This window comes from Apodemus sylvaticus, chromosome 12 (assembly GCF_947179515.1).
Source record: "Apodemus sylvaticus chromosome 12, mApoSyl1.1, whole genome shotgun sequence".
In the NCBI taxonomy this organism is placed as follows: domain Eukaryota; kingdom Metazoa; phylum Chordata; class Mammalia; order Rodentia; family Muridae; genus Apodemus; species Apodemus sylvaticus.
Window position 1 is genome coordinate 41668218 of NC_067483.1, and position 13014 is coordinate 41681231.

At 53.0% G+C, this 13014-nt stretch overlaps 1 protein-coding gene across 1 annotated transcript; it reads left to right on the forward strand.

The window, feature by feature from the left end:
* Nucleotides 1-395: 395 nt before the first annotated feature.
* Arl8a (ADP ribosylation factor like GTPase 8A) lies at nt 396-10061 on the forward strand. The gene is made up of 7 exons (XM_052199880.1): nt 396-741; nt 6430-6510; nt 6832-6905; nt 8039-8132; nt 8222-8289; nt 8531-8601; nt 8996-10061. Exons 1-7 carry the CDS (start codon nt 619-621, stop codon nt 9043-9045), a joined length of 561 nt encoding a protein of 186 aa, XP_052055840.1. The 5' UTR covers nt 396-618; the 3' UTR covers nt 9046-10061.
* Nucleotides 10062-13014: the final 2953 nt, after the last annotated feature.

The window sequence follows — 13014 nt, forward strand, 5'->3', positions numbered from 1 at the left end:
GGTTAACAAAACAAGATGGAGTATTGAGGGCTCTAAATCCGGCTGTTACTCTCCATGGCATTTGGGGGTAGGGGGGAGTGGAATTCGGTACCCAGAGATGCTCAAAGGCGAGGGTTCAGGGAGCAAAACCCTTTCTTGGATATCTTCATGCCACACTCTTAGCTTAATCAGGACGCCACCCGCCCAGGACCGACCACCCTTCAAGCCAGCAAGCGGCACAGTCAGGGCGGGGCAAAGGAGGGCAGCAGGAAAAATAAAATTACAGCTTTCTCCGCAAGCGCGCCGCCACGCTCCTCCCGGCCGCCTGCGGGTCCCCGCTGCCCCGCCTGCGGGCGCTGGCCTAGGCCGCGCGCGAGACTAGAGCGCGCTCGGGTGCGAGCAGGACGCGGCCGGGCCCGCAGGAGGGCGGCGGCGGCGGGGGAGGTGGAGGCGCCGTGGCCACACCCATCGGCGAGCGGATCCGCGGGCAACGCGTCGTCGGCCGCCGCGCTCCAGCCTCCGCCCGCACCGAGCCGCGGGACCCGGCCGCACCGGGGAGGGGCCGCTCCGGGCCGCAGCGCGAGGGCAGCGAAGGCGGCGGGGACCCGGCACCGGGCGCGGCCGGCGGCAGCAGCGACCATGATCGCTTTGTTCAATAAGCTGCTGGACTGGTTCAAGGCCCTGTTCTGGAAGGAGGAAATGGAGCTCACGCTGGTGGGGCTGCAGTACTCGGGCAAGACCACCTTCGTCAACGTGATCGCGGTATGAGGGCAGATGTGTCGCCTGCGGCGCGCCCAGAGCAGCAGGAGTCGCCACCTGGCGTAGCCGGGCACCGCTGGGTTCCGGGCAGGGAGGAGCCGGCTCCGGGCGCTTAGGGCCTAGCACGGTTCTTGGGAGACCGGCTGGCGTGCCACCCGTTCTCCGGTCTGGGCTGGGATGGCAAGGCTGGGGGCGGGGTAGCGAGGACGAGGTGGGACCGAGCTTGCGTTCCGGAGCTGGCGGCACTGAGATGTCTCCGGGCACCGGGAACCCGCCGCAGGCTGGCAGGCCCCCGAGGCGGGCGCAAAGGGGACATGACGGGGCGAAAGTGCCTGGACCTTCCCGCCCTGCTCGTGGAGGGTCACGGGACGCGCGCCCCGAGCGTGTTGCCAGGGTGCCCTACCAGCCCAGCCCCACCCCGAGGGCTCTGCCTCCCCGTGCTGGACGCGGAAGCCCCGGCCCTTTGGGGCGGGGGAAGGTGTCCCTAGAGGCAGAGGAGTCAGCTGAGGTTCTGGCTCTAGACCAGACTCCTCCCCGGAACCTGTCCCGGGCCTGCAGTAGCCCTGGGGTCCAGAAAGCGTGGCATTATAAAGGGAGTTGGGAGACTCCACTTGGCTCAGAAGTTGCAGGAGTAGGTGCTGTGGACCCGACAGGATGAGCTGGAGGGGCGCCATCCACCTGGGGACAGGGGAAAGAACAGCTTTGGAGAGTCAGGACTGGTCGGGGGGTGGAGATGGGTGATTGCAGTTGTATGTCTGTGCCAGAGGAATGGTGAAGAAGGAGTTAAATTTTCTCTTTAAAAAAAAAAAGAGGAAGATGCGCTCCCTGGGTGTGAGCTGAGCTGCAGTAATGGCTGCAGCCTGTATTTCCAAGCTAGGCAAGACTGGGCTTATGGGACCAAGTAAGGCTTGGGACAGGGACATAGTTTTTCCCTAGAACCTAGCTCCGTTCCCAAAGATGGGTTTTCCAAGGACTGTGAATTAGCCAGATATAGGTTAAAAATACTGAGGTGCAGGTCCGCAGAGATATGTGGGCACCAGCTTCGATACCACCCCTTGCCTGTATTGTATTGTTGCCCAGCCTTGAAACCTCCACAGGGAGGGCTCAATTTCCCTTCAGGGGGACCCTTCAGGAGGGATACGGATGTAGGACGAATTGGTTACATGATCAGGTATGGGCTCACTCTCTCCCCTAAATATGCTCTGCCATTGACCTCTGGACCCCCCCTCTATCCAGTGACCCTTCTTATTCCACGGGGCTCTGCTGAGGTTTGGGACATTTTTCTGAATTAACACACATGTGCTTCCTGTCTGCCATGCTGTGTCCCTAGGACCGGACACCCTGGTTAGGTTTGGTGTTGACTTGCCTCTTGGGCTGTCAGAGCAGGAAATCGACACCTGGATTTCCACCTGTCTCTGCAGATCTAGGTGACTTAGTTTGGGACATTTGGGTCTGGGAGATGTTTCTGTATTTCTCAAAAGTAGAACCTAGCTGCTTGGGCTGTGCCAAGACACCACCGCCTGTCTCCAGGGATGCTTTTCCGGGAGAGCATTAGTAAAAGCTCTGTTTAGGGGTGCACAGAAACCTAGGTGGCGTCAACTTCCTGGCCTGCATGGGCCTACCCTTCAAGATCAGCATCTTCTCAGAGAATAGAAGGCTCTGACAGGTCAGGGACAGAAGCCAAATTCTCAAATTCCCCTGCCAGACTTAAGAGGTTCCTTGAAACTAAGCATGAGGGAACACGCCTGCAAGCCCAGCACTCAGACGCTGAGGCAGGCTCCCTAGTCTGACAGCAGCCTGGGCCAGAGAGAGAGAGAGATTGTTTCAGAAACCTAAACAAACAAAAAGACAAACCAGTTTTGTTTGGTATTCAACATTCCTCTTCTCCCCGGTGCCCATTCTCCTTGTTGATACTAAATTTACCACTAAATGGACAAGCTGAATTTGCTTTCTCTAAAGAGACCCTAACAGGTAAAACCCCTACCTAATGTGCCGTGTGGAATTCCAGCAGCAGGGTCACTGCAGCCCTTCTCAGACCCACCAGAGCCCCACAGACACTCTGCTGCCCCCCTTACAGTCCCCTTACAGTCACAAAAGGATTCAGGACCCCTGGGCTCTGTGCCCAGGCCCACCACTGCCTTTGCTCTTCACTTGGCTTCTGTTTGTCTCAGCAAACAGAGAAAAATCCTTGTGTCTCCCCACCCCCACCCCATGAGATGTGGCTGTGAATAGGAACTGAGTTCAGTGAGTGCAGACGCTTAGCAGGTTAATCTAGTGAGTTAACCTAGCAGTTAGTTAGCCTACCAGTTAGTTAACCTAGCAGTTAGTTAGCCTACCAGTTAGTTAACCTACCAGTTAGTTACCGTACCAGTTAGTTAGCCTACCGGTTAGTTAGCCTACCAGTAAGAAGGTAACTACCCACTGCAGCATGTCTGAGAAACTGAAGCTCCACTGAGCGCTGAAAGAGCTGGTTTACTAGAAAAGTGGAAGATATGTTTTTGCCCAAGAGAAGACAAAAGGCTGTTATTTTCTTTTTTTCTTTAAAAAAAAAGAGTCTGATCTTGACCTGTTCATCCTCTAGTCTCCCTAGTGCTGGACTGTAGGCATCAGTGGCTACGCCCATCCAGGGAGGGTCATTTCAAACATCTTGATTTGGTTTTTGGTTTGTTTTTTGTTTTTTGTTTTTTTTTTTCCCGAGACAGAGTTTCTCTGTATAGCCCTGGCTGTCCAGGAACTCACTCTGTAGACCAGGCTGGCCTCGAACTCAGAAATCCACCTGCCTCTGCCTCCCAGAGTGCTGGGATTACAGGCATGTGCCACCACCGCCTGGCTCATTTCAAACATCTTAAAACATGAAAGGCTGTCACTATAGATGAACTGGTCTTAGGGTACCCATAAGGGTTAAAGAACAAAGAGGAGAGGGTGTAAAAAGGTGCAGTTTTGAGTCATAAAGAACTTTCTGATAGGGCTGGTGAGGTGGCTCAGTGGTTAAGAGTGCCAACTGCTCTTCCAGAGGTCATGAGTTCAAATCCCAGCAACCACATGGTGGCTCACGACCACCCATAATGAGACACAAATAAAGAACCAATGGGCCGGAGCGAACAGGGCCGGAGCGAACAGGGCCGGAGCAAGAGGGAGAAAGGGAAAAGGGATTTGGGGGGGGGGGTGTCTTTCTGATAACTTGAACTAACATGAGAGGGAGAGGAAGCCTCGCACAGTGATGCACACCTTTAGTCCTAACCATTCAGGGTCTGAGGCAGGAGGATTAGGAGTTGAAGGCCAGTCTTAATTGCTTCATATAATAGTAAAGATTAATAATGATAATAATAATAATAAATGGAGGAGCTAGGGATGTATCTTAGTTGGCAGAGGGCTTGCCTAACATGCACAAAGCCTTGAGTTCAATCCCAGCACACGCCTATAATCTGTGCACCAGGGAGCTGGAGACAGAAGGACACAAAGTTCAGAGTCCGCTCTAACTGCAAGCCAGTTTGAAGCCATCTTGGGATACATGAGCCCCTATCTCAAAAGAAAGAAAGAAAAAAGTACAGGAGAAAAGAGAATGATCTAGAGTAGACTCAAGTCTGAGACAAAAGGTTGGGTGACGTGACGTAAAGTTGCTTCCATCCTTACAGGAAGAATTTGAGTCATTAGCAGGGAAATTAAATCATAGCCTGATTGCAAGTTAGCTCCAATTCCCAACTGAGCAGAAACTGGGTGTTGGAGGGCCTGGCTGGCTGAGTCTCCTGGCATCCCTCTTTGCCAGGGTCACACATGGTCTTCCTGTTCCCAAAGCGCAGCGACAGTTCCACGCAGCACCAGATCCACTCCCAAACAACTCTGTAAGCCATAGTCACAATTCCAGGAGCCCTCCGTCCCCGCCGGCCGGGGCTCCCGAAGGAGGATCACTTGAGCACATCGCTCACCTCCTATCCCAGTACCAAACAGACTCATCCTTGCTTGGCTTCTGAGATCAGGCAAGATCAGGTGCTTTCAGGGCCCTGTGGCTTAGTTATCCCTAAGGTAGTCTGGCAACATAGCCTGAATCCAATACCAAGATCCCACAAAGATTGCAGGAGAGAACCATCTCCTAAGAGTTGTCCTCTGACCTCCACAAGCATGCTGTGCACACACACACACACACACACAAAGTAAATAAATAAGTATAAAATTAAAGTATATGGTAAGATGTGTGCTGGCTTTTTTGTTTATTTTTGTTTTTGTTTTTGAGATGGAATTTCATATAACCCAGATTGACCTCAGTCTTACAATATTTAGCTGAGGCTGACCTTGAACTCTTAATTCTTGCCCCTCCACCTGAATGCTGGGGTTTTAGAAGTATGCCAGTACACCCTGTAGAGCATTACTATACCATCTCCATAAGGGACTGTGAGGCAGGCCCTGGACCAACCTCTGTGGTGGGTGATTATACATCCAGAGGGCTCAGAGGACCTCCAAAGTCCAGCTGTGGTTCTCAGATGATGAACCCTTGCTGTGCCTTGTCACTGGGCATTGGGTGATCCCTTCAGATGCAGGGGAGGGGTTCGCTCACTGGGTACCCCTGAGCACCTCACTGAGGCTTCCAGGTACTGACTGAGAACTGGTCATCTCCTGCTCCTTGGCTAAGTCAGAGCCCCTGGCCTCTGTATGGGACTTAAGCAAAGTCGTCTATTACCTGGTAGGAGACAAAAAGTTGTGGTACAGGCACATGACTGTCACCCTCAGCCCATGGGTGCCATCGGCCCTCTCTCGCATTGCCTCAACTGGTCTCTCCTGCTCCCACCTGTAACTCTGGGAGGAGTCAGGGCTGGCCTTATTTGAAGCCTGTGTCTACTTTAGATTAACCCAGATATTTCAGACACAATGAATGTGGGGAAGGCAAAAATACCAGAAATTGAAAGGAATTATGGGAGCTGGAATTACTATCAGTTCATTCCGCAAACATTAATGCTGTTACTATAAACCTGGTCTTCTCCCCAGGAAGCTCTCAGCCCAGCAAGGAGACACACATGTAGGTAAATAATAGAGGTTGTGGATTATCCGTGGTAGAGTACAACAGAGGAATACTAATATGTGTTGCATTTTGTGGGTGGTAAATTTAGTCCCAACCCACCTATTCAGACATGGTCTATTTATGTAACCCAGGCTGTCCTAGATCTTCCTATGTAGACCAGGCTGGCCTCAAACTTAAAGAGATCCACCTGCCTCTGCCTTTCCAGTGCTGGGATTAATGGTGTGTGCCACCACGCCCAGCTCCTCGTTTTTTTTAAAGACAATTTGCTACTGATTTGATAATATCCGCTTTCCTCGCCGTGTCTCTTGTGGTGAGCCTCTTTTCCTGAGAAGTGATGTATTGTCCTAACTCAACTGGAGACTAAGTAAAGGGGGTTTCCTTTAACAAGAACTGCAGGTTAGACCTTGGGAATGGCCTTCTCCCTGTCTAGTCTGAGAGAGCCTGAGGAAGCCTAAGGACTATGAGCCTCCTCCACAGAGCTCCAGCTACAGATGGCAGGTACACTGATGACACCCATCCTCCCTGAAAGCAGAAGACAGTCAAGAGACACCTCCCCAGAGAAAACCCGAGGTCACCGATAAGTCACCCTGCAGCCTCTAGCTCTGTACCGGCCAGGGAGGGCAGCTCTGCGTCCTGACAATGTTTGCATGTTTTCCAATTCTGGTTCTTCTCTCCAGTCAGGGCAGTTCAATGAGGACATGATCCCCACAGTGGGTTTCAACATGCGCAAGATCACCAAAGGGAACGTGACCATCAAGGTGAGGGCGGGGCCGCAGAGTGTGGCCACCAAGGTTAGGGCGGGGCCTCAGAGTATGGCCATCAAGGTGAGGACCTGGCCCGCAAAGGTTTGGGAGGGCAACTAAGGCAGTGCCAGCCAGGGGAGGGAAGAGAGGCACTCTGCTGGGGGACTGGGAAATGGGAGCTGAGGATGTGAACAGTAGAGGGACAGGGGAGAGAGGGAGATGGGGGGAGGTGTGAGCTTACAGTGGGGGAGGACCACATAAGGGATTCTTAGAACGCAATGGCTTTCAGTGTCTGCCTGCTCCTGAGACCACCTTCTCCCCATCCTCTTCTCTCAGCTCTGGGACATTGGGGGGCAGCCCCGTTTCCGAAGCATGTGGGAGCGCTACTGCAGAGGAGTGAGCGCCATTGTGTAAGTAGAGGCTCCCACCCTCCCTCCTGCCTGCAAGACGTCAGACCTGATGCAGAACCACACGTGTGCTCTGTGAATGCCTGCTGCCTGGGCACTGCCTGCTTTTAGTTTGCATGCTGTTTATTTCAGAAAGTGTGTGTGTGTGTGTGTGTGTGTGTGTGTGTGTTGTGTGTGTGTATCCTGGGCCATAGTACCCAATTACAGAGCAGCCAGGCCTGCTGTCTTCCAACCCAAATCACCATGTCTTGAATTTTGGGTTGTTTAAGTGATTCCTTCCCCTGCCTGTTGATTTTATCCAGACAGGGGATGTAACTTGGTCTGAAAGCTCTAGCATATTTAAGGCTCTGGATTCAATTCCAGACATCACACACACACACACACACACATACACAGAGTTAAAAAAAATGTATGCCCAGTTTAGACCTGCCTGGCCTGGATCTCACTATAAAGACCGCGGTGCCCTCTAACTCACAGACTTCCCCCTCTCAAGTGCTAGAATTAAATGCATGCATGCCATGCCCAGTTTAAACCTAATGTTTATTTTTATTTTTGTTTTTTGTTTGTTTGTTTTTGTACATTTTGGTTTTATTTTTTTCCAGACAGGGTTTTTCTGTGCAGTCTTGGCTATCTTGGAACTCCTTCTGTAGACCAGGCTGGCCTTGAATTCACAAGAGATCTGCCTGTCTCTGCCTCCTGACCAAATTAAACCTGAGTTTTTAAACAAGCATTTTAGCCAGGTGGAGTTAGGTGGCGCATGCCTTTATTCTCAGCACTCAGGGGGCAGAAGTAGGCTGATCTCTTGAGTTGGAGGTTAGCCTGATCTACATAGTGACTTCCAGGACAGCCAGGGCTACACAGAGAAACCCTGTCTCAAAAAGAGAAAGAAAAAAATAGCTTTGTACCCTGTCCCTTGGTAGGGAAGCCTTTCCTTTTTCTACTCTGACCCTATCTAGGCATTCCATGAGAATGTGACGCACCTATGTTTGGGGAAATGTCCTCTGGGTCAGACCAGGGTGGTCCATTTCTCCAGAGGCAGCCAGGCTGGAACTGGAGGCCTTCTTCCCCTCAGCAGCTCCTCTTCCTGCCCGCCTCAGCCATGGTGTCCACATGCTGTCCCTGCCTGCCTTCCCCAGGTATATGGTGGATGCCGCGGACCAGGAGAAGATCGAGGCCTCCAAGAACGAGCTCCACAACTTGCTAGATAAGCCGCAGCTGCAAGGCATCCCGGTCAGCCGGGGGTGGAGCGGTGGGAGAGGGAGCTGGTCCGCAGTCCCGGGGCGTGGAGGCTAACTCTCCTCGGCTTCCTTCCTGTGTAGGTCTTAGTCCTCGGGAACAAGCGAGACCTCGCCGGAGCGCTAGATGAGAAGGAGCTAATCGAGAAAATGTGAGCGAGTGGCCTTTCTTTGTGTTGCTCCAGCTCCCCAAATTCCCCAAGCTACCGAACGCGCCTGGGCTGGGCTTGTTGCTGCTCTCCGTGTTCACCACATGGTGGCAGCAGAACACATCTTTTCCAGGAGCCTCGCCCTCCTCTTGTAGCCCTTTTTCTGAGAAAAACACCCTGCCCTCCCCTGCCTACCCCTTAACTGCTCCAGCCTCCCGCAGACTCCTCTCTGGTCTTCCCGCAGGAACCTGTCTGCTATCCAGGACCGAGAGATCTGCTGCTACTCCATCTCCTGCAAGGAGAAGGACAACATAGGTGCGTGGCTTTGGGAGGTCGCTGGCACTCTGCCAGGAGTGGCTGTGCAGAAGGGAGAGATACTTCTGATGTGGTATCTGGGAAGTTCCCACCTCGCCACTTTGTCCTTGTGTGTAGCAGGCAGCTAGGAGGCCCCAACTCTGGACATTACCCCGGCCCTGCCCCTCAGAGGGAGTCACCTGCTCCCTCTTCCGCTTCTGACATTGGTTAGACCAGGTATTGCAGGCTTGCTGTGGCTTTGTGTCTTCCTATCACTAGCTTGGAGCTGTTGGGGGTGGTCAAAGCTCTAGGTTTGATCCAGGCTGCAAATACAGGAACCTGGCTTAACTGTTTATACCTCCCAGGCCTTCTCACACAGGGAGGCCTCTCAACTTTCTCTCTCATCTCCCCTCAGACATCACCCTACAGTGGCTTATTCAACACTCAAAGTCACGGAGAAGCTGAGACTATGGCTCTTCTTCTGACCAGGGACCATAGTCACCTAACCTGAAGCCGAGCTCCCCGCCCACCCTGTTGTCTCCCCCTAAGCCCACCACCCAGTGTGGGGAGGGCCCTCTGGGCTCCCAGAGCCCTCCCTATTCTGCTGAGGTTTCAACTCCTGTTTTTATTGTAAAATAATCCCCCTCTCCCCAAGTCTGGTCACCTAACCTCTCTCCCATGCTCTCTTTGTCCCTTCTACTATCCCACTCCCCTCCCCCTCAACAGTCCTGGCCCCACCAGCCCTGCCCTCACTCTCCGCCCCACCCTCTTCTTCCCTTTTCAACACTCTGTTATTGTCCTGTGTGTACAGTATATATATGTATATATATTTTAATTTTTTAATTTAAGCAGAGACTAAGATCAACCATTTGATGCTGCAGGGGCCAATCAGGACCTGGGAGGGGCAAACTGGAAAGACAGAAGGAGATGCAGGGTAGACATGGGGCAAATTCACATGCGGAAGAGTGGAGACAGCCACCTAGAGCAGGCACCAGCCTGGCCACCCGGTGGCTGTCCCCATGTCCTGTAAAGTATCTCTGTCTCCCAGTGGACGGGCTGAATAGGCAGGTGAGGAGGGGCCTCCTTTTCTGTCCCCAGCCTTGATAGGGCCACCAGGTACAACACCTAAGTGGGAGGACCAGGGTTCACGCCATCCCAGCAACCCCCCCGCCGTCACTGCTCCTGGCCCCAGGTCCTGCCCCTACCCAGGGTCCCCACCTCCATGGCCCGTCTCATTTTCTGTTCTCATTTCACAGAGTTACACAAGGAGAGCACTCAGCATGGGGGAGGGGGTTGGTTCTTTGGTTTTGTTTGTTTGTTTGTTTGTTTAATTTAATAATTTGTAAAGTGATGTTTCGCTTCCTTTTTACACTTTTCAGCTCATATTTAACCTCTGTTTGGAAAACGATCCTTGTAACTGTACATTTTTTTTTGTTTTTTGCCTCCTAATAATGGTAACAATAAATTACCAATTTTGTGTTGGGGGTGTGTGTGCTGCCAGTTGTTTCCCACAGATGTCACCGGCAGACCCTCAGGGACACGAGCCCTCCCACACGTACACAGGGATGGCCACAGGGTGCTACACCCACAGGGAATGGTCACACGTGCTCACGCCGGAACAGCCTCCCCACATGCGTGTAGAGGAGCTGCCCAGACCTGGGCGGTTCGTCAGGCGTTCAGACTGAATTGTTCTTCATAAGCACTGTAGCCCGTGTCCCCTCTCCAGTCCAGACCTGCCAAACTCCACAGCCTCTCCTCACTCCCAGTCCCCACCAGGGTATACTGGGCCTGCAGAGTCTCCTTTGTTATCTTTTCTGTCCATACTATTGGTTTCTTGGAAAGGGCCCAATCGTTTGTTACTCGATGGATAGAATTCCTACCCTGCCTATCTAGCTGGAGCTCACAGCCTCAGTTCTTTTGTTTGTTTGTTTGTTTGGGTTTTTTGTTTTTGTTTGTTTGTTTGTTTTTCAAGACAGGGTTTCTCTGTGTAGCTCTGGCTGTCCTGGAACTCACTCTGTAGACCAGGCTGGCCTTGAACTCAGAGCTCCCAAGTGCTGGGACTAAAGGCGTGCAACACCACCACCTGGCCACAGCCTCAGTTCTTATGGACCCTCCTTGACCCAATGTGAATGCAACCATAGCTAGTTTTATACTGACCCCCAATCTCTTCCCCCCCCCCATTCCCTGTTGTTCTGCCTCCCCCTTTGCCCGGTAATAGAGATTGGAATATCCCAGGTAGAATACCCAATCTCTTCACCCTGCATGTGCAGGAAGAAACGGCCACATTTGTCCTTGGTTTGTGAGGATTTGGGCGAGGCCACTACCCAGCCATGAATGGATCCAGCTTTGAATAGCTCTCCTATTGCTGGGTCGGGGATTTAGCCCAATGGCAGAGCGCTTATCTAGCTACAGTAGACCAGGCCCTGGCTTCCACGGACTGCATGGGGAAAAGAAGGTTTGAGGAAACAATGATGGAGTTTGCCACCAGCTGATTCTCCAGCCCCTTCCGAGTAGACACTGTGAACTTAGTTAAGGATGATAGGCCCAGGCTCCCATCTTTTGCCCTGTCTGCTCCAAGGGAGTCGATGCACTGCTATGCCTGCATCTGGGCGAGGACCATTGTTCTCAACCATTGGGGTGTTTCAGCACTGAGCCGCCTCTTGGGTCCTGTGTTCTCCAGGATGCGGTTTGATGAGAAGATGAGCCGGTTATCACTGCATGCAAAAACATTACCCTGCACAGTGAGTTCACACCACAGATATGCAAGCGGGGGCCTAAACAACCCGTTCTTGAATAGGGAATAAACTGTGGGGTAGTATGTATATGCACCATCACGGTTGGGCACTCCGAGGGTACAAAGTGGATGAGTTAATACCTAGCCAAGGGCTAGAGAGGTGGCCGGAGTTTAAGAGCATGTATTGCTCTTGCAGAGAACACAGGTTTGGTTCCTAGAATACGTTTCAGGTGACTTCTGACCTCTGCGGGTACTGTGCTCATGTGCACACACTCCACACACATACACATGATTAAAAATGATAAAAAATAAGTATTCAAAAAATACCTGGCAAGTCTCCTCCATATTGCTAAGAGATTTGACTCCCAAAAGGCGCCGAGCCTTGCAGCATGCCAGATACTTAACAATGGAGGTAGATCCCAGGGCTTCAAACATGCTAAGCAAGCATTCTTCCACCGAGCTACAGCATATGATGGATCTGGCCTTGCTTAATGACCAGAGGCCTCTGTGAAGGAGAGATTGTTCTGCTTCCCAAAGTGGGAGGCTGAGACTGAGTCGGAAGCAGGTATGCTCAGGGCCCAGGGTAAAGGACAAGACAGCCCATAGGCCATGCCCCTGGCATTGGGCTCCGAGGACTGGTCCCCGACTGTGGATGTCATCTCTTTCCGACCATCACAGCTCAGATCCGCTGCCCACCCTTGAGCCACAACCCCCCTCCCCCTGAAGCCTGGGACCCCTGAACAACAAACCCCACATTGTTCCTTAGCTGGCTCAGGCTGGAGGAATAGTGGCTCTTTCCCAAGGCTGGCTGGCCTGCTGACTAGCTTTGCAAGCCATTCACGTTGGCAGGCTTGGAAGGTGGCAACGGGGCAGGGTCTAGGAGCCACCATCTGCCCCCCTACCCCCGTCAGTTCTGTACCAGCCAGCAGGCAGGAGGAAGGTCCAGAGTGTGCCCTTTGTGGAAGAGGCCACGGAACAGGATGCTGAACCCACCCCACCCCCACCCCACCCCCACCCCTAGCCTTCCACCCTCAATCCTCTCCCTGCCCCTGACTTCACCTCAGTTCACCCGGCCCATTCCCTCCTCCCCTAGGAGCTATTGGTGTGTGTAGGGAAGAAAGCCCATCCTTGCTGGTTCTGTTCAGAGACATGGGTCCACCTTTGCCCCCTGTCCGACTACCCACACGCTCCAAGTTCCTAAACACAAAGCTGGAGCCTCTGGTCACTGTAGCAACAGGTCTGCCGAGAAATGGGTGGGTGTCATTCTCCAGCACAAAGGGTGCGTACGGCAGCCCCGTCACTTAGCAACAGCCTCCCTCTCTTGGCCAGCATCGCTGGCCCTGGGGGGTGGGTGCCAGGGAGTGAGAACAAGGCTGTTCAGATCCCAAGTGCTGGGGTGGGGGAGGGAGACTTGGCCACTGGGCGGGGCCAGGGGTCTGGGTGACCGAGCAGAGAATAGGGCTGGGCTGCCCACGACCCTGTGCCCTTGAGGATCCGTGCTAGCAGAAGTTCTAGATTGGACTGACGTGCAAGAGTCTTTGTGGAACCCAGGGCTCCAAGTTAAGGTGCTAGACGTGTGGGAAAGGAATGCTGGTGACCAGGTCCTGGCTGACAGCCCAGCGGAGAGAAGGGGTCTTTGCAAGTGTCTTGGGGGAAGAACTGGGGGAAATGACTTCAAGGGCAGGAACCAGTTGGAGAAG